The 23,106-nt window shown below is 35.2% G+C and overlaps 1 protein-coding gene across 2 annotated transcripts in view; it reads left to right on the top strand.

Moving 5' to 3' along the window:
* Window positions 1-247: 247 nt before the first annotated feature.
* Window positions 248-23,106, top strand: part of LOC123865201 (zinc finger protein Gfi-1b) — an 80,204-nt gene continuing 57,345 nt past the window's right edge. For both annotated transcript variants that reach the window (XM_045906089.1, XM_045906081.1), the window contains exon 1: window positions 248-483. In XM_045906089.1, coding sequence (XP_045762045.1) covers window positions 348-483 — 136 coding nt within the window. In that variant the 5' untranslated portion in view covers window positions 248-347. The remainder of the gene's footprint in view (window positions 484-23,106) is intronic.

Here is a 23,106-nt window from a genome sequence, read left to right as displayed (position 1 = left end):
AGAAAAAACCCCTAAAAGACATTTCCATGAAATTGCTCGCGAATAAATGCATCGGCGGAACAATAAAATCTATCAGGAATCATATTATTGTGTTACCTATACAAAGTGATTGTCACGCGGCATATGGCGGCGGGGGGAAGTGGGCGGGGTATATTATACCACGCCCATCGTGAGCGATAAGGTCGAAATTACAGCGTTCGGCCTAGAGAATTCGGCTTTAGAGGACAGAAGGCCGCAGGAAGCCGAAGCGAGTGTGTGACTGCCTTTAGCCTTAATATTAACCCGCGGCTCGCGTCGGTCGCACGCGGTGTAGGGACGTTGCGTGTAATGTTTAGGACGTTTCGAAAATGGAAGTAAGTGCAATGCCGCCTATGCCTTTGGACTTTTCAATGGTGCGTAGTGGTGCTACGTCGCCTAGAGGTCTACGGGAAAATTCGCCGAGGCCGGTGTCGAATAGCGCTTTCAGAGTTGTCACGCCGAAAGGTAAGTTGTGCAAGTGATAAGGGATGTTTTAGCTTTGATAACGGCTGAACAGTGAAACTGAAACATCTCCTAATAGGTACTTAGTACGTAGTTAAGAGCTTTATTAACACCAAGTGATGTTTTGACATTTATTTTTGTCTATGCAAAAAATATCAAAAAACAGGGTTCATTACTATGCAAAACTGTATAAAGACACACTTGTTGGTTTTTTTGGTTGTTTTTTATCCAAGCCGCAACAGCGAAACGGATCGACATGATTTTTCCATGCATACCTAATAGTTAAAGACCTGAAGATTGACACAGGACTAGTTATCCCGGAAAACCAAAGAGAAAACTGCATTTTCAATAACAGAATTCTACGTGGAAAAACTCGTGTATTAAATTATACTTAAGTAAATATTATCTATGTTTTCTGTAACTTAATGAAAAGGTTTCAGTAAAAAATAAAGCACTCACCTACCCTAATGATTAGTTATGTGAGACATTAGCCAGGTTAAAAAAGGAGATTTACCTATCTACTTACCTAAGTAGGTACCTACCTACCTTTTCTAGGGGTCGCAGCATGTAAAGTGCTAAGTAACTGTTGCCCATGAACATTCGCAACACTACAGGAACCACCAATGTGTTGCCGGCTAACACTGAGGTAGCCGGCTAATAAGAAAGTTAAAACGCACATTGAATAGCCTCATAGATATTTTATGTCCACATTAGTTTTCCTTCGCTGACTCAAAATAATAAACAAATCGCAAGAACCTTCGCGGGGAACCTAAGCGACATGATTTGCTCTGTGTTTCAGACCTTCTGGAGTTAGGTTTTTAACTCGTATCATGATTTCATTGACAGTTTGGTACAGCTGTAGAGGCAAGAATGTCTATGGGCCGCGTATAGTGCGCCTTGCTCTTACGCATTTCAGCGAAAATCTACAGGTTCACCATTTTATAAGTCAGTTAAAAAAATAGATCATAGTTTTGATGAAAAACAGTTGGTGGAAAATAATTTCAATAATTATTTATTGTTATCGTTCCCTCATAAAATATAGGTAACGTAGATTATGTAGACCCATCTAGTTACCTATTAAAATATGTAGATAGATATATGTCTAAGTAATAAAAAATTAAGCTACCTGTACATATCTGAAGATAAGATAGAAATTAAATGACGGCCTTCCTTCAATAAATTCATTATAAAAGCCGTACTTACTTAGATTGCAAAAAAATGCTATCAAAGCATATCTAAAGAAAAAGTAGATATGTTATACTTTTTAATAATAAACATCACTCGTTAAATTCCTATGTTTAATAAAAATCTACTTACATATAGGGTTCGCCGCCTTTTAGCAAAGTAGGGCGCTTAGGGCGCTTATGCACTTGACTAAAACAAATGCGAGAAAATTCGGATTGAGAAAATTTTGCATTGAATCTGATTATCGTTAGTGAGGAATGCGAATCAGACCAAAAAACGGTTGTTTTAAAGTAGGTTTTTTGAATGCGTAGGTATTTCATCGGATTTCGATCGGCCTAGTGCACGCGCGCCCTTAACGACTGCCGTAGAAGCCTCGTAGACCGTAGACAAGGAAACTGCTACGCTCAACATAATTTAAGTTAGGTAGGTAGGTAGATGTATCACAATTAAGTTCTTACTTAGTATGAGCAAAGTGGCTCATATCTAGAAAGCGTACTTTGACTTCGCTTAGACTTAGGTAAGTAAACTTTAAAAGAAGACAGATTTACGTTTCTACATAAATCTGTAGGAAGGTATCGTTTTCACTACGCATACCTATTACTCATCAGTACTTAAATGGGAAAGTGTCTAGGTAAGTATATTGGTTGTTAGTTAGTCTTTCAATCACGTTGCAAGGGAGAAACAGATCGGCCTGATATTTTGTATGGGCATAGAGTATAGACAAAGAAAGACCTGAGTGACATAGGCTACTTTTATCCCGGAAAATCAAAGAGATCCTACGGGACTTTTAAAAACATAAATCCACACGGATGAATTCGCAGGCATCAGCAATTATGTAGAAGCTAATCTATAGGTACTTACTTACCTAATAATATTATGTATTATAAAAAGGTAAAGTTTGTAATTTTGTTTGTACTTAGAGCGTAATCTCTCAAACTATTGAACCTATTTCGAAAATTCCTTCACCAGTAGAAAACTAAGTTATTCCTATGTGACATAGGCTATAATATATACCGATAATATTTTTTAATTAGAGATCCCTACGAAATAATAAGATACCCAGGCGAAGCCGAGGCAGATCGCTAGTCTTTTATATAAAGGTATAGATATAATACTTAGGTACAAAATGTAGTTTATTAAAGTAGGAAACAAATTGGCCGCCATTGCTATCTTGCCCAAATTGTGATTGGTCAAAGGTCTAGCACAAAGGAGGTAGCGATGCGCGGTGCAAGTTAAAATTAATTTCCAATTTCCCATTTCCCGACCGATGTGGTAGTTCATTTTTATTCCTTTTTTATTCATTGCCGGATCTTTTGAATGAAAATTGCAATTGTAATCCGGTATCATGATATGGTGAAATGTATCCAATATGTCATGTTACAATGGTAATAGGTAATGTTATGGTAACTAGGTCCTACCATGGATTTTATTATATATACGTAAATAATTACGTTACGTTATTAATTATTACTTACCACTATAATATCTTACAAATCTACCTAACAATGGTAATCTAATATTGGTGTGATATTCATGAAGTCAGAATTTTTCCTCTATCATATTTTAACATCCCACTGAATACGATGGCAAAAGAAAATTTCAGAGACCCCAGTTTTTTGGATGTCACATCCCCATATTAATTTTGTTAATTTAAATGTAGCATAGGTATGTCAGTCGTCAGCGGCCGTCAGCCTGGACTATTTCGACGAATCGACTGGCATCTCGTTCATCAATATCAGCTCAGTAGTTTAGGCGCTACGGTGGGAATACAAACCCACATACATGCATAGGTACATAGGCTGCTAAAATTATAACCCTTCCTTCTGACTTTGACGTAGTCGGGTAAAAATTATACCTATCTACATAAAAACACTTTGCAAACAAGTTGTACCTACTTACAAACTGCAACAAGTACCTACTTGAAGTGCAAGTTTTTTATTCAATTAAGTATCTCCCTATTTAGAACGAGGTCGACGCACAAAAGCTCACAATGGGGAGGCAATTACAAAATAACACTAATCCCACAACCCCTGGCGATATCTGACACACGATCAAAAAGTACCTACATATTAGGTATGCATAAAAATAAATTAAAATCTGTTTTAGAATGTACCTACAAGTAAAGCCCTTTCATATGATACGAAAGTTGAAAATACTAATTATTTGTTCAAGAACACATTTTAATTTTTCTTTGTGGTGTAACCATTAAGTCACCGTTTTCAGATATTTCTCTTAATATGTGTGCTATTAAAAAAAAGACCTACCTACCTCCTACCAAACCAAATTTTATGGTTCTAGGTCAACGGGAAGTATCTTATGGGTTTCTTGACAGACACGACAGACAGACAACGAATTAGTGATCCTGTATGGGTTCCTTTTTTCCTTTTGAAGTACGGAACCCTAATAATTATCAAAAATTTATTAGATAGGTATCTAATGGGTGGATACGAGTATAAAAAGTATTCAACAATAAGAAAACAAAATCTCAAGGCGAGATTACATAGAGCAATTAATATTATCCGGGAAAACAGCTGTAATCCGGCCCGAGCAATAATTTCCCGGGCAGACATCTGATCCCGGGCATAATCCGATTTGCCTGATCGAACACCGGGCGTTATTGAATTTGTCCATTATTTCTCTACGCGACTCTATCGGATACATTGATTTTTAATGGGATTGCATATAATATATACTTATATGACTTGATTTTTCCCGCGACGTCACCTGCGTAGATTTACCTACTTAGGTTTAAAAAAATCCTGTTGGAATTTTTCGTAATATTTTCTTAATGGGGGTCTGAGTTAAGTATAGAAAGAATCTTCAAGTAAGTTTTAGTCAATCAGTTTTCCTTTTATAGGTAAGTAGTATCTAATATACCTATATTTATTTGCTAGATGGATTTGCCTGTTTTAAAAATCGCTAATTATTATTATTATAATGTATCGGGGATGAAAAGTACTTAGCCTATATCACCCTCCAGGACTTTAACAGCTAAGTAGGTACAAGTAACGAGTAGGTAAGTATAGGTTTCCATGGAAAAAATCTCGTCGATCCGTTGCTCCGTTGCGGTGTGATTGAAGGACAAACCAACTGACAAATACTTATAATGTAACACTTTCGCATTTATAATATCACAAGGGTAGTGATACCTTTATGATGTTTTTATACAACAAAGCAAAATTAGATAAGTAGGCTCTACATTAGATGACCGCGAATGATGTTTATAAAACAACTAGCAAACCCGGCGAACTCCGTTTCGCCACCAGATGGAATTAACTGAGCAGAGTACAATGATTAGCTGTCAAACAATGTATCACGCACCGGCGCCATCTACTTAAAATATTGGTTTGTATTACATGCTTTAAAAAAATATTTTCACGCTTTTCTCTTGAAATTTTTCCTGAATTTTCTTTGCTATAAACCACACGGAGCCCGAGACCTTTCCAACGAATGCAAAACCGTGGAAATCGGTTCGTGCGTTATGGAGTTATAGCGTCAGGAAGGAAAACCCGACTTATTTTTATATAGTAGAAAATATTTTCACGCTTTTCTCTTGAAATTTTTCCTGAATTTTCTTTGCTATAAACCACACGGAGCCCGAGACCTTTCCAACGAATGCAAAACCGTGGAAATCGGTTCGTGCGTTATGGAGTTATAGCGTCAGGAAGGAAAACCCGACTTATTTTTATATAGTAAGATATGACATACCCAACGCTAACTATGAGCGTCATAAGAATAAGAAGTCGCTGAGCAGGCGACGGTTCTCCATACTCCTTTTGCCCGAATTTCTCTAATTGATCAAGTCAGAAATTTGGAGATCCGTAGAGTTACCAACATAGCCCAACGAGTTGTAAAATTGAAGTGGCAATGGGCAGAGCATTTAGTGCGAAGTACCATCAGTCCTTGGGATACAAACTCACAATATTCTAGAATGGGTGTATGAGGGAAATCGGCTCCATTGGATCGGCATGGATGGACAGATGATATCAAAAACTTTTCACCATAATTAACCAATCAACGCAAGCTCATTGCTAAGCACGGGTCTCCTGTCAGAATAAGAAGGAGATAGGCCATAGCCCACTGGCCAAGTGTAGATTGGCAGACTTCAGACCCTTTAGAAAACATTATGGAGAACTCTCTCAGGCATGCAGGTTTATATTAGTTACCTACGATGCTCTCCTTCCCTGTTGAAGCAAGATTTTAAGATGATTTCACAAAATCCACTGTGTATTATGCATCCGTCAGAAGCCAAGCTTCCAGCTAAAGAGGTGCGCTTCATGCTCGTAGTTCATTAACCCCCGACCTAAAAAGAGGGGAGAGTTTGACTTGTGTATCTGTGTATCTGTCTGTGGCATCTAAGCTCCTAAACTAATGAACTGATTTTAATTTAGTTTTTTTTGTTTGAGGTGGCTTGATCGAGTGTTCTTAGCTATAATCCAAGAAAATCGGTTCAGCCGTTTGAAAGTTATCAGCTCTTTTCTGGTTACTGTAACTTTACTTGTCGGGGGTGTTATAAATTTTTAATTTACACTTTTTGTCATCCCAAACATCCGTTAAGAAGCTTCACTTCAATAATAGTTCATTAAAAACTTTATTATACATACCAATTGGTGATTCAAAGCAAATTACACCTTTCCTCATTTCTCCCAACCTCTGATTTGGCGCACGTCCATCCATCATCACGGATGGAAATCCAATTTGGCACTGGCACTAGACGCCCCTAAATGAATTACCGGCGACACGCGCCTCTCTATTGGCCTAACCGATTTATTTCTGACAGCGCAACTGTGGTGAAATCGAACCCGAATCTGTAGGGCTATTCTGTAAAGCCATTTTCGTAATTCGACAAGTGAATTCGCGATGAGTTTGATAATTTGCATTCTGTAAAACTCGATAGTACAGGTGGCGCCGCATTGACGAATGCGGCGGTGAGATAAACTACTTCGTTAGAATAAATGAGGAGTAATTTGACATAAGTGGTATTCTGTAACGCCATTCCTTGCTTCAATCGAGCTTCGATTGTCGAATTACGTCATCTCGAAGCTCGTATCCACTTGTCAAACATAAAGTTATGCGAGAGCTATCGAATTAGGAGTGAGTTGTTGCTTTTGGTGGTTTTATATTAAACTAGAGAATGCCCGCGACTTCGTCCGCATGGATTTAGGTTTTTAAGGATCCCGTGGGAACTGTTTAATTTCCCAGGACAAAAAGTTGCCTAGTCAATTAAGTAGATAGACGCAAGCTACCTCGATACTAAATTTCATACAAATCGGTTAAGTGGATGGGTTGTTAGGAATCCCGTGGGAACTCTTTGATTTTCCGGGATAAAAAGTAGCCTATGTCCGTCCCAGGGATATAAGTTAACTCTGTACCGGAACATGTCAGAATCGGTTAAACTGTTGGGCCGTGAAAAGGTGGCAGACAGACAGACAGACAGACAGACACACTTTCGCATTTATAATATTATTATGGATATTTAAGCTTTGATTTAAGTGATACGAAGTTATTTAATGTAAAGTAATTACTTTCTTAATTGAATTTGGTTTGGTATAGAATTATTAGCATGGCTCGTTTATTTGTTACTAGGGGATGCCCGCGACTTCGCCCGCGTGGATTTCGATTTTTTTTAATCCCGTAGGAACTCTTTGATTTTCCGGGATAAAAAGTAGCCTATGTCCCTCCCCGGGATGTATCCCAACTCTGTACCAAATTTCATTAAAATCGGTTCAGCGGTTGGGCCGTGAAAACGGAGCAGACAGACAGACAGACAGACACACTTTCGCATTTATAATATTAGTATAGTATGGATTAAAAGGGAGATTCTGGTGCTTATTAGTGCATAGAGTGCTGCATTACCACCCTGACATGGTCGCAAAAATTGTGATTGCATGTTGTGTGCTTCATATTATTTGCAACCGTGCAGGGCTGCCTGCTCCAACAATAGTCAGCCATGAGCAGCAACTAGCAAGTTGAGGCACAGTTCCGCTCTGCAGCACGAGCACGCGCTTCTGCCAGTGGCGCTGTGTCTAGAGAAACGGCCATGGGATTGTCAAGTAGACAAGGACTAATTAACGCCTTATGGCGTGCACGTAACATAGTTTAATTGATAGATTTGTTTATTAAATATCATTTTTGGTTTAAAAATATTTATTTTCTCAATAATTTATTTTACTTTATACTATAAAAATATACTTATAGAATTACTTAACTGAGATTGTATATAAATTAAATTTTCAGTACCTACTTAGAAGTATGCATGCAATAAATAAGTCTAATTTTTCCTGTATTATTATACCTACACTATAATATTATCTAAATAATTACATATTTACAATTTTACCTAATTTAATTTAAGATAATAGAGCCACGGCTGTAGGCTGTAGCCTAAGAGATACTAGTTGTCTTACATGAAATAAATAACATTTGATTTGATTTAAAAGTGAAAAGGGATGATAGATTTAAAACAATATTGTTTATGTATATGAAAAAGAACAATGATCCAAAAAACGATCCAATAAAGCTACTACTATTAATTATTTTTTCAAAGCTTCCGCCAATAGCTTTAACCCATCCCCGATCGCCTGCAATGCCAACGAATTGCGGCGGTCCACCTCAATCCGCTGTTCTTCTACTGCCAAATCGCTCTGTCCTAGCCGTATCCCTTTCGTACGTATGGTTGACAATCCTTTCAAACAGCAACGAATTGGGGCGGCCCACCTCAACCCGCTGTTCTCTCAATCTCTCTGTCATTCTAGAGAATTGAGACAGCTGTTGAGATGGAGGTGCCACTGTTAGTCGTCTTTGGCGAACTCGACGGTTGGATGGCGCTATAACAAAAAATTTACTTAGATAACATTTAGTAGAATTTATAAAGCTTAAGTCAAACTATTCTTATTCAAATCTGATTTAAAAGTACTTGTAAAAGGTATATTTACAGACACTAACAATAATTTTACTATGGGATAGGTAATCTAAATCTATTGCATTGACTAGTTATCTGGTAAATTATAATTACTTGTAATCGGGGAGGGGGGGGGGGGGGGGGGGGGGGGGGGGGGGGGGGGGTTACAGTTACAGTTTTATTATAAGTATGGATAGGCATCTTGTATTGAAACAATCTCATACAAGTGTAAATTAAAAACTTATAACACCCCCGACAAGTGAAGGTTACAGTAATAATTAGAAAAAAGCTGATAACTTTCAAACGGCTGAACCGATTTTCTTGGATTATAGCAAGCCACCTTTCAAACAAAAAAAAACTAAATTAAAATCGGTTCATTAGTTTAGGAGCTACGATGCCACAGACAGATACACAGATACACACGTCAAACTTATAACACCTCTCTTTTTTGGTCGGGGGTTAAAAATTAGATATTAACACAAATCAATAGCAAATTAGCCTTACCCTAGTAGAAATGACTGAATCTGACAGTGTGCTCGGAGTGCTTCTGTAAATGTGATGGTCCTAAAACAAATTCAAATAATGTGAATAACAAATAAAATGTAAATAAATGCATATTATAGTATTTGCCTTTTTTATTTGTCACTGACAGATGTTAAATACAACATTGTGGCTATTCTGTTGTACTTAGTTGTTTTATATTAACAAATTGAAATTTAATGCTATCCTTTACCACAGAGAGCATTATGAGAGAGATAGCAATATAGGTAGTATATAGGTAGATAGATAGGTCTAAACCTGTAATTTTAGACATTGTGTACTTACAACAGAATTAGTCACACTATATACTTTTTGTTTAGTATCACCCAATTGAGGTAAAGCTTTAGATCAAATGCTAGTGCTAATAACCTGGACCAACAGCTTAATGTAACTGAATCAGAGCACATTAAGCACAACCAAGTTTTTTAAACAAATTCCGATACTTTTTAGGTACTTGTTAACAGGTACAAGTACATTGACTTACTTCTGTTTGAGGCAGAGCATCAATTTCCAGCAATTGGGATCCCAACAATGAGATGCTTTGATCTCCAGGAGCTTGCTCCACTGCTTGGCTTGAGCTTGCAGTTGTCTGAAGTTGTTATAGTTGTCCAATAATTAAAGTATATTATACAGTTTAAAGCTCACCACATTAGAATCACCTACGTAATAAAATGGAACATACTTCAAATGGGTTAATTTGTAAATGTCTATCACCAGTAGCGAAGCTTTCTCCGCCCATGAGAGTTAAGATTTTTTCTTCCAACTCATTTAGCTCCACCACCTTTGCCCCACCACCACTTATTTCTAGCACGATAACGAAGAGCGCTCTTCTTATCTGCCCAATACTAAAACAATTTTAATAAGCATATTATTAGGTAGGTATGCACTTAAAACTAATTAATTATGAGTTGCTACGTAAATAAATAAAATGAATAACCTTGATCCACTGTTTTGATGTTTTCACACATCCTCCCAGGCTGTTAAGTTGGAGTGCCAGTGCCTCCCAAGATCTTCTGGTTGCGTTCCTTGCACTAGGCACTTAAGGCTTGGGTTTCTCTGAAGGTACTCCAAAAGAGACTCAATTTGAGCCCGAGAAGGATGTGATGCTCTTTCACTGGTGCTGTATGTATTACGAAAGGTATTCTTGTTAGACACTCATGTTAAATTTCTATATAATTTGTAACTAAACAGCATTACAACACTTACTTCATTTTTTATAAACTATATACTCAAAAAATTGCCCAAAAATTACTCAAAACTTAGAGTAAACAAATCACAATTTGAATTCGATCACTAATGTCACTTGGATTGTAAACAAACTTTTAACTTTTTAATTCGCAGCCGTTTTGCGGCAAAGGTCTATCGTCGTATATGTAATTTCGGTATTTTATACATTAAAAAATGAAATTTATTTTTTTATGTGTACATTTCTTAGTAACAAAACAATAAATCGTAGGTTTTATCAGAAATGTGTACGTATTTTTCAAACAGAAGGATTTAACTATTTTACCGATTTCTCTAATCATAGAGAACACATCCCTAGTCGTTCGAGTTCGCATTCCAAACTCACTTCACTTCGCATGTGTGTAGCAGATGTTTACAGAATACCAATCTGAGGTGAAGTGAGATTGCTTTCGAAGTGAGCTATCTCACTTGAGTGAGCTTCGATATCGAGATGGTATTTTAGTGAATAGCCTTGCAGCTTTGTATTGTGAACTCGCTGAATTTGTCCATGACTTTTGACCTGACTAGCTTTACATTTTATTACTAGCTGAACCGCCCGGCTTTACTCAGAATATCTGAAAATCCTTTCTTAGAGGAATGGTTTAGAGAAAATCTATAGTGTAAAGCAAGTGTAAATTAAAAAAGAATAACACCCCCGAGAAGTGAAGGTTACAGTAACTAGTAAAGAATTGATAACTTTCAAACGGCTAATCCGATTTTCTTGGATTATAGCTAAGAACACTCTCGATCAAGCCACCTTTCAAACAAAAAAAAATATTTAAATCGGTTCATTAGTTTAGGAGCTACGATGCCACAGACAGATACACAGATACACACAGATACATAGATACACACGTCAAACATATAACACCCCCCTTTTGGGTCGAGGGTTAATAAGGAGTTTCCAAACCCAGCTGTTATAGCTGTACGTTGATTTATGTCAGTTGATCAGTTTCTCCTTCCAGTAGGTAAAAACTCAAACTACGGTAGGTAAATCCTAAGATTTACTAGTAATACCGAAGAATTGCCAAGTTAGTAGTCCGAACAATCCTCTAATCTTTAATTTAAGATTTTTAGTAGCGTTCACTAAGGAAAACTTACCTCAGAAACATGTGAAAATCGTTTAACCACTAATCCAGATGAAATGTGATCACCTCAACTCTATACATAGTCTTGTTTAAGCTGCTCTTGCACGAAAGTTAATGCATAGTGTAAATTTGGCTTTAGAGTATTTTTGAAAAATTACTTATTTATTTTAGTACTTATTTATTTTAGTACTTATTTATTTTAATATGTACTTTTTATTACTTATATTACGCTTACAAATAGAGAGAGAGCTAGCGAGTGCCAGACCTTCGTTATTTTATAAAAGCTGAAGGTTTTTCTGCGTATTGTCCCCAACACAGGGAATAATGATCAACGACTTTGATGTTTGGATCATGGAGACTTTAGGAGACAACTTTAGAAGAAAAATAATCTTATATTATATACATTTATTAAAAAAAGTTATTAATAATTATTTGTACTTACCTTACTTGATTATTGTTATTTGCCATACCATAACTAAAAGAAAATTTCAGGCCATGCTCTTAGAAAGTGCTTTTTAAGATTTTTTTCAAACAAACGACGGTGTAAATTATTTGCTTTGTTTGTAGAAAATTAATACATTGTAATTAATTCCCATAAGTCATGTCTCGACGATCGTCTATTACACCGAACAAAAAAACCGCAATGTTCGCTCGCAGTACAGCGCACATGTTGTCACAAAACAACAATAAAATGGCATGTCCTTGGCAACATCCTACATCCGCTTCTCACACTCAGCGTCCACGCATTAAATCTTAATGCGCAATAAAAATTAAAACTCGCGGCTGTCAATCACACCGATGCGTAACATGAAAATTTTATAATTACTTTATTAATTAAAACTTATTCTTAAACTAATTTTAGTATCTTTAATATGCCCTATTGTCTTTCCTGTAAATAGGTACATTTGTTATTTTTCACGTGAAAGTTGCACAAAACATTTAAGAATTTAATTGAGCTACAACTTTTAAGCTAATTGAATTACTTATTATTATGTTATGTAAAGCCATACATTACCTTTTTAAAAAGGGATAATTTTTCTATAGGGGCTTACCTATTATATTTTTATATGTTTTTTATGATAGTGTTTTTACCTACACTTCAAGGAATTTTCTTAATAAAATAAATAAAATTCTGGGTTCGCACCCGACGCTCTGACCGCTAAGCCCTGCCAGTCATGCCAGTTCACTCAGTTCTGGAGCGTCTGTTAATGCCATCTAGTAGTACTTTTGTGTATCTGTGTATGTGTGTATCTGTCTGTGGCATCGTAGCTCCTAAAGTAATGAACCGATTTTAATTTAGTTTTTTTGTTTGAATGGTGGCTTGATCGAGTGTTCTTAGCTATAATCCAAGAAAATCGGTTCAGCCGTTTGAAAGTTATCAGCTCTTTTCTAGTTACTGTAACCTTTACTTGTCGGGGGTGTTATAAATTTTTAATTTACACTTGTACCTACTCTGTTTAAAATTCTGTACTAGGTATACCTCACTGCTCTCGTTCGCCCTGATTACACGACGATGAGAAGACTGCCCATTAGGGTAATGGCATACACGTGGCGAGGCAAATCCCTTCGCCGTATAAAAGGCGATTTACTGCCCGAATTCATTATTAATGGCTCCTTTGAAGGCTCAACGAGATTGGTTGACTGCAAGGATTTTTAGAACTGACGAAGGTCCAATTTGCACATTCTGTAACACTGACTTTTGTTACAATTTGGTATGAAAAAAAATTATCTTGGTATGAAAAAATTGTTTTGCTATGAAAAATATATGCTTACAAAATACACATACGATAATTGGGGAATAGGATGGGAATAGGTAAATGTTTCTAACAATCGAAACTTCGGTATCAGTAGGTAAATATTCATAAATATATCGACTCTAGATTATTTTATTACAAGCAGATCGCAAAAAATACAAACTAAAATTAGTTAGGTCCAGGCACTAAATACAATCAATTAACCACCTTCTTTCCCATTCAGATTGTAAAAATTCCACGTCAAAAAAACATAACCAACGAACATTTTCTATGATCATCATTCTATATTATAACGCTCCTTAATTTTCGTGTCCGTATTTAATAAGCTTGAAAAAGAATACAAACTAAATTTATGTTTTAACTAAAATTAGAACGACCTTCTCAATCAAATACTTAGTAGGTACTAAAATCAACATTCCAGGCCCAAAAGAAAAATAAATGAACATTGTTTATGAACTATCATCCCAGCAAGCAATTAACACTAAATCTTAACCCATATTTACTTTATTTACATTAATATGACGCAATAACTAACTAAAATATCATGTCAAATATGATACCTAAAATTAGAACGACCTTCTCAATCAAATACTTAGTACTAAAATCAACATTCCACGCCCAGAAAAAAACAAACGAACGTTGTCTATGACCCAACCAGCAGTAAATCTTAACCCTATTAGAATCTTCCTGTCGGCGAATTAGGTTGTGAAATGAGCGGCGCACTTCAAATGTCGGCGGCTCTCTGACCAATGACTCGGACCGCTGCGTTGCGTCGTGAATCATAACTGCCGATGGGATTGATTGAAACGCCACCGTTTTCGATTATTTTGTACTTGCATTGTATGTTTAGTGACACAATTTGTCTTTAGTGTTGATTTAATTATTATTATTGAATAAAACTTACGTAATTTATTAAAAAAAAAACTAAAACGGGTCTGTCCTGCTAAAAAACTAACTAATTTTGTCATTTGATAGTGGTGCCATACAGCCGCCATATTGATTTTTTTCACAAAAAATTACAGCCAGTGTTACTCAAGATAATATACCTACCCCGCATATCCAAATCTGTTTAATTTAGAAGTTATGGTGGAATAAAGAACCCTGAAACCATTACACTCCTTTTTTAGGGTTCCGTACCTCAAAAGGAAAAAAGGAACCCTTATAGGATCACTTTGTTGTCTGTCTGTCGGTCTGTCCGTCTGTCAAGAAAACCTACAAGGTACTTCCCGTTGACCTATAATCATGAAATTTGGCAGGTATGTACCTAGGTCTTATAGCATAAGTAAAGGAAAAAATCCAAAAATCGTGAATTTGTGGCTACACCACAAGAAAAAAAAATGTGTTTATGAATAAATAATAATTAGGATTTTCAATTTTAAAAGTAAGATAACTTTACTAAATGGGATATCATATGAAAGGGCTTTCCCTGTACATTCAAAAATAGATTTTTGTAAATTTTTTTGCATAATAGTTTTTGATTTATCGTGCAAAATGTCGGAAAAAATACCCGAGTGCGGATACCTCGGTGCCCGAATCTGACTCGCACTTGGCCGGTTTTTTGGGAGTTGTGTAATAAATGTATCTTTGTACTTTTAAAAGCATGTATTGTCTCAATGAATAGTAAAAATAGTAACGTGAAATATTGATAGCGCCATGGCGTGATGACTTTGACCTCAATTCGCGCAGGCGTCGTCTCACGGGATTTGGTTTCAGAAATGATTTTATTATACGACCACTTGCGCTGCTGACCTTAGCAATGGGCTGTGGGATATAGACAGACCTACTTCGTAATGGGAAAAAATATTTATAACTAGCCGATGCCCGCGACTTCGCCCGCGTGGATTTAGGTTTTTTGAAATCCCGTGGGAACTCTTCGATTTTCCGGGATGAAAAGTAGCCTATGTGCTAATCCAGGATATTATCTATCTCCATTCCAAATTTCAGCCAAATCCGTCCAGTAGTTTTTGCGTGAAGGAGTAACAAACATACACACACACACACACACACACACACACACACACACATACAAACTTTCGCCTTTATAATATTAGTGTGATTAGTGTGAAGTGTGATGTGATACTTACAATGCATACTGAATAAGAGAAAATGTCATTCTATTGGTATTAACCCTTTAATACAAATGTGACAGTTTATGTAAGAGTTTAGTTTTAGTTTTTTTTTTAAATCAGATACAAGTTAGCCTCACTCACTCACTTACAAAAATGTCAAAGTCGAAGATCAAGAAGGTTATATCCGCCACAGCTTCGCTCCGGTAATTTTTTTGAATTTGAAAAATCTGTATTAACAGTAGAAATTTAAGTTGTATATAGAAATATCTAGGTACGTGCAAAAATTCAAGATTCTAGATCCAGTGATTTGAGCTATGAGGTATTGACATAGAGATATAATTAATTATTATTGTACGTTTCACTTTTTTAATTTTAGTATCTGATTTATTTTATTTTTTGTATAAGCATTTTAAGAACAGCATGTTAAACTAACATAATATTTGTACGCCGCTACGGCTAATGTGTTGTACTATTATAATAATTTAACCATCTTTTTAACACACATTATTCAAATAAAGAATTTATTATTATTATATTATTGATATGTCAGTCCGTCTGTCTTTTGTTGAGTATGTAGTAGACAAATTATAGCATGTAATACGAAGCTCTAGGGTGACCGAGAAAACATGAGACCGCCTACGTTGATGCATAAGAATGAATCACTGAAAACCTCGACGAACGCGATGCAAGTCCGTAGTTCAGATGTATCTACTGAAGTAAATTGGGCTATTAAGAATATTTGCTGTTTCAATGACAATTGTTGATTGTGTCAGTCAGTATAACCCACTTTGAATTTAGGTAGGTTTTTATTTGTTTTACAATAAAAGTATCCATCACAAATTGACTAGTTAAGTATATTTCTTTTTATATTTTAGTTTAATCTTGAATATACTTAAAATAGTTTTAGCAAGTTAGTTAGTAGTTGAGGAGCAAATCAACAAACAAACACATTTATGTATCTATAATATGTTACAGTAAAATATATATTTATGGCATTTTTCATATTATAATTAAATTGAGGTAGGTACCTACCTATTTAATTTAAAACCGTGATTGCATCTACCTTGATATCGGATGGTGGCCTAGTAGGATTAAAAAAAGATTCCGACGAATTGAGAACCTCCTCCTTTTTTTGAAGTCGGTTAAAAAACATAGGATTGGATTACGTCAATATACCTATCTATTATACTACCACTGTTTTTCAATGTAAAAGACGGATTATGGTCTCTGTAAGGTAAGACGTTGTATCATAAAGAAAGAAAGAGACAACTATACGTTTTCCACAGCAAAAAAACGGGCAGGCAAACAATTGCGTCCAATTGAAATTCTGCCCTGAGAAAACATTCAATCACGCGCAATTAACACCTCTTAACCCGTTCCGTTGTTCGCACGACAATCAGCATCGGGCACAATTTAATTGTTTCTAAAACTTTTTTGAAGGTTTTCTCTCTATCTCGGTTTGGCAAATGAAGACCGTTCGGAGGAGTCCCTAACCGCATCATTTGCACCGTAATTTTGTGCAATCGTTTAAAATGTAATGCTCAGTTTCAAACTTTTAAGTTTTGTGCTTAGAAGTGTTTTGTTAACTTTTTTTGAACATTAACTACTTTAATTTTATTTTTAATTTATATTTCATACTTAACATTATAAGAACTGTTTCAGTTGAATTCGTTAAAAACTAAGAAAGTGATTTTATAACATGTATATTTTGTTTTTTTATCTTGAATAGAATAAAAATACTGAAGTAAAATATTTAATTGGAAAAAATTCACACTATCTCGATTTCATTGATTTTTTTTTCTTTTTTGTAATTTGCTTATAACTAAGCAAAGTTAGCTCTAAACCTTTACTTATTTAACAATATACCTAAATGAATATCAAAAAATCTTGAAAAAATACTTAAAAATAAATCTCCATTCATCACAACAAATAAAATCATCTTGACCTAAAAAAACTAAATGAGTCACCAAAAAACGATATTCACACAAGCACAGAGCCACTGATGAGCCACGATTTAATTCACAACTAGATCTTAGATCAATTAGAGCATATGACAAACATTGTGAGTAAGCATGCGTAGGAGCCGTGCCGTGGGAACCGCGGGCTCTTGATTAGACGTGGGCTAGACGGAAGGATTTTGTCATTCGAGTGACTTGGTAACTATTTTTCGGATGTTTTCGACAAAATTTGTATATACTTTTAGTCCAATTTTAGATTAAAAATATACGTTGACAAAGTGGAAAAATTGCTAAGTTTATTTAATTTTATAAATCAATATTTTTGGAGCAAGGCTATGCTGATTTTACGACCCATTATTGTTTATAGTGACAGTAAAAAAAGAATGAAAAAAAAAGATTGGATCAATAATGTATAATATACAAAATATTATAAATGCGACGAGTGTCTGTCTGTTTGTCTGCTAGCTTTTCATCTGTGAAAACTCTTTGATTTTCCGGGACAAAAAGGTTCTGATTTTCAAAATAATTGTACATAAATAGTATGAAGAATTATTTCTTTATTTGTAAATTAAAAGCATTAAGATTTTTTAGTTTTTAGGTACATCTTTCGGCATTCGAAGCATTATAGAATGTCGATGGTACCTTGAAATTTTTACTCGTACCCAAACCGCCCAACGCACCTAAAGAAGTATTCACTTCAATACAAATACATATAGGTAATTAAGTTCTTAATCCATCCATACTAATATTATAAATGTGAAAGTGTGTCTGTCTGTCTGTCTGTCTGCTACGTTTTCACGGCCCAACCGCTGAACCGATTTTAATGAAATTTGGTACAGAACTGGGATACATACCGGCTACTTTTTATCCCGGAAAATCAAAGAGTTCCTACGGGATTTAACAAAAACCAAAATCCACGCGGGCGAAGCCGCGGGCATCCTCTAGTTATTTATAATATTAGGTCATAATGAAGTCGTTGTTATAAAAGCAATTCTATGGGACCGGAGCTTATGTTGCCAGCCAAGATTAGGTAAGTACCTATAGCAAATAACTAATTAAGAGAAGCAATCAACAACTTCCTCTATTAGCGCGATTGTGTTCACAGAACAGATTAGGTATAAAGCTGCAGTTTTAATTAAAGCAACTTTGTTTAATAAAAATACTCGATATTCTGAACTCAGGAAGAGGCGACCTCGCCGACCCGTCTGTACAAATAAAAAGTGGTGTTGTGTTGATTATAAAGAGCCTGTGTTTGATCGAGATAAGAGTACCTAGTAGACTGCGAGTCACCAAGATAATGAGGACATTCCGACATTGACGATTAGAAGCGACTCAATTAACATAGCTCGGAGGGAAAAAAAGCTAAGAAAAATACTTTTTTTGTATTGAACACTATACTTATGCAAAGATTTATGTATTTTTATTTTTATTAGTTTTATTTTTATTATTATGGAGACACAGCACAATAATAAAATAACAGGAAACACATAAAACACTCAAACCACAACTGTCTCCATTGAAACGTTAACACCTCACGCATGAAGACGCTATGAAATTCCAGATATGCAAAGCTCATAGGTACATTAGTATTTAATCAAATCAAATCAAATCAAATCAAATTTCTTTATTGCGAATTTGGGTAAACAGTGGAGATGTTACAAAGACAAAAAGGTACAGCCAAATTCTGCTTATAAGCATGCAATATGTTACATTAAATTAAATTACATAAATTTACATTAAATAAAAACAATTTACAAAATTAAAAAAATTAAGATACATTTAGGTCACACAAAAAACATTTAAATAATAATAGCAAAATGTCCAAAATTAAAATATAGTTATAACTTTTCTGAGAGGTAATCATTAATTGAGTAATATGTCTTTTCTAATAATAGTTTTTTCAATTTTCTCTTAAATAAAGGAAGTTCACGGGTCTCAATTATATAGCTGGGCAAGTGATTATACAAAAGTGAAGATAGTGAAGTAGCGGCATAAACTACAAAGATACTGGCACCTTTGCTGTAAAACGGCACCTACGAGCATGCTTCAAAACATGGCAGCCCATTAGGCATAGTCTTGGTAATGTCGATAGAAGTTATTATAGCACAACAATATGAAACATACTGTAGACTATTAATTGTACCTAGAGGCTGCTTATCATTTAATTTATTTACAGATGAATTAAAAGAAGGAATAAATGAAATACTTTAAAAGTAAAATATATCTTTATTAATAAAAGCATGTTTACAAACTTCTAATATACGTTGTAAATTAATTATGTAAGCCAGCAACTAAAGAATTAAAAAAATCCTTCATCTAATTAAGATTTTTTAACAATAATACCTATATTCCTGATTGCCAAAAAAAATTTGGATCGTGGAGGAAAATCATATATGCCAATTATAAACAGGAAGTGCAAAAAGATGTAATTAGGTAATACCTAAGTAAGTATAAGTAAATAATAATATTTTGACGAAATCCTTCCTGTTAATTACAAATTCGTACATGAAAACCTAATAAAAAATATTATAAGTAAGTATTCAAATTAATATACTATATAATAATATATAATCTATCTAACTAAATTATGCCCGCGATTTCGTCCTCGTGGACTTCACAAATTTCAAACCCCTAATTTAACCCCTTAGGGGTTTAACATTCAAAAATGCTTTCTTAGCGGGTACGTTCAAAGTTTTTTTCACCAGAAAATGGTTGGTATAATGCATACATTTTGAGAACTCACTCGCAATATTTGCTCTACATATATTGTGTCAATTCTCAAGTCAAAATTAAGGACTACAAGTGTAAATTAAAAATTTATAACATTCCCGGCAAGTGAAGGTTACAGTAATAACTAGAAAAGAGCTGATAACTTTCAAACGGCTGAACCGATTTTCTTGGATTATGGCTAATAACACTATCGATCAAGCCACCTTTCAAACAAAAAAAAAACTAAATTAAAATCGGTTCATTAGTTCAGGAGATACGATGCCACAGACTGATACACAGATACACACGTCAAACTTATAACACCCCTCTTTTTGTGTCGGGTGTTAAAAATCGTACTTCTGACATGACATTTGACACAGAGCAAATATGGCGAGTGAGTTCTCAAATTGTATGCGCTATAATTATATTTTATTTAACATGCAATTCATCAGTGGAGCGATCTGTTCAGGCTTCCGTTTGAATTCTCTAGATTGTCATGAGTGGGTCGTTGTGGGCAATTATAATACGCTCCTGTGCGATGACCACCCAGGCGAGCTGTAATCAAACACCCGGATTAGGAAACTAAATCTCTAGAGACGGTTAGGTACTATTTTCGAAACTAAATATATATTGATTAGTATATATATATATATATATAGTATATATATATATATATATACTAATCAATTGCCGATTGATTTTAAGACTTAAAATATACTTGTCAATTATTTCAGAGTATTTAAATGCCTTAAATAGCTTTCCATTTATTTTATTTTTTACATATACAAACAAATTTCTCAGACCTGCCCCAGTTTTAAAAAGATGGCTGTCATCAAGGCTGTCATAAACAAAAAAAAACTGTTGTGTCCCCTGATCTCTTCATAAGTTCTATTCTTGTATTCTCTAGAAATCTTCTCTATCATTTAATTGTAGTAGGTACTTAGTGAAAAAATGTGTTTAGTATATCTACCTACTACTAGATATACTAAACGCTATTAAAGCTGTTAAGAAACTTATTCCCAAGCTTTCATATCATTTAAATAATTATTTTGTTAAACCTAAAAGTTTGTACTTTTAATGCAATTTACAAAAACACATTAGGTACCTAGATATTAATTGACAATATTAAAATGACAATAATATCCTATGTAAGTACATATTATGCACCCATAATATGTCCATCAATATTACAAAAACAGCTAAGCATTACTTATCATATTTTTAACGCTTCATATTGTATAGCTATCAAACTATTTAAAACAATCCTCCCTATTCATTTAGCAATTCCAATCGAACGATTTTGTACACCACCTATATTATATGTAGAAATCAATCAATCGTACAATCGATCTTTGTCTTTCTCGCCACGTAATACGTTTGAAATTGCTTTGCATTGTTTTATCCGCGTTGCGGGCTGTCCAGTAGTTTTAAAGGGTCAATTCACATTGGTGATGCAATAATACCACATTTTTATCCAGCGCAATCTGGTGCCGCCGTAGACAGTCGTCAGTGTCACTGCGCTCGAACGACGTTCCCTACATTTACATACTTTTTTACATCGAATTGGAACGGCAGTGCCATTTACACTAACTAGTTGATTAATGATAAATTATTTATTATACAAACACAAAAGAGATAAAATTCGTAAAAATAAATTAAATGTCAAAATAAAGGATTTAGAATTTTGTTAAGAGCACTGACTGACCCTGTTCATTCAATGCTCTCCGCGTACCGCAGTAACTCCCGAACCAATGATATTAGCCCGTCATTGAGTGGATATAATTAATTTGACGCTCTCGACGTTAGTTTGACGGATGATCGACTCGAAAGTCCACCTTTAGGTCACTGCATGTTTATTTACTCAGCGGACGATGGAGAGCGGAGGATGGTGAGAAAAAGGGTAACTGCTGAATCCAACTCGGCTATGCAGCGTTCGTTTCTCATCCAAAATCTTCACTATGTGAAGACGAAAGTCTATAACAATGCATGTCACCAGAGGCTCCAAAACATGGCCGCTAAATATGGGCTTCATATAAGAAGTTTTACAGTCGCTGAGTCGGCAATGGAGAGAACAATGTTCAGAGTTTTTCTACGTGATCCAATCAGAAAGGAGGAGATTCGTTGAGTTATTAGAGTAACCGACATAGCTCAACGCGTAGCGAAGTTGGCAGTAGATGGGGCATAGTTCAGAGAACTGATAAACCTTAGGTTACAAAGGTGGTAGAATGGCAACCTCGCGCCAAAAAGCGCAGTGTAAGTAGTCTTTAGACATCAAAAGAGTCGCAGGCAGCCACTGGGCTTAGGCTCTACAATACTTTTTCTTACACTCACTGCAACATGGGTATGAACCGACCCTAACAATTCAATGAATGAGTCCGCTCCCATTGATGGGTATGAAGAGTCGATTGTCTCTCAACTAGCAATAATTGATGATGTTCGGTGCGCTTTGATATTGATAAGAACGCTGGTGGCATTACCTTTATCAGTGTGTGACTGACATCGCAAAAGGTATTCGGTGAACAACTTTTTGTCATTTGAGATGCGAATTCGTTCGAAATGCATCTCAGATGTTATGTATAAGGTTGGGTATAGAGATTTTACAGTGATAGATTCTGTGACGAATCAAAAGCGATAAAATGACCCTGAAATATAAATATCAGGAGGTCAAAGTCAAAATCATTTATTCAAAGTAGGTACAATTGTACTTTTTTTGATGTTTGTACGATATAGTGGTGATAATTAATTACGTAACTCAAAACTAAAGCTACGAGGGTTCCAAACGCGCCCAAGTCTGAGAAGAGCCCACAACAAACTCAGGAGGTTGTTACTTTATGTTATTTGTTATATGAAATTCAGAATGGAGATAGATAATATTCTGGATTAGCACATAGGCTACTTTTATGCCGGAAAATCAAACAGTTCCCACGGGATTTCGAAAACCTAAATCCATGCGGACGAAGTTGCGGGCGTCAGCTAGTGAGAAAATAAGAAGAAAATCTAACCATCTGTAACGAAAAAAATAATTTTGCGTTAGGTACCAAAGGTCATAAAACACCACATTACCTTAAGTAGGTACCTATCGAATAAAACAATCATCTCATCAGCTCAAGCATCAATTTATTACACACTTCAGCCGTCGGAAGCGAATGTAAAAAATTGCAGTTTACGCGATAACAATTGCAATAAAGCCGATTGTAA

Source organism: Maniola jurtina, chromosome 1 (genome assembly GCF_905333055.1).
Source record: "Maniola jurtina chromosome 1, ilManJurt1.1, whole genome shotgun sequence".
Classification (NCBI taxonomy): Eukaryota; Metazoa; Arthropoda; class Insecta; order Lepidoptera; family Nymphalidae; genus Maniola; species Maniola jurtina.
This window is presented reverse-complemented; position numbering and strand designations above follow the sequence as displayed.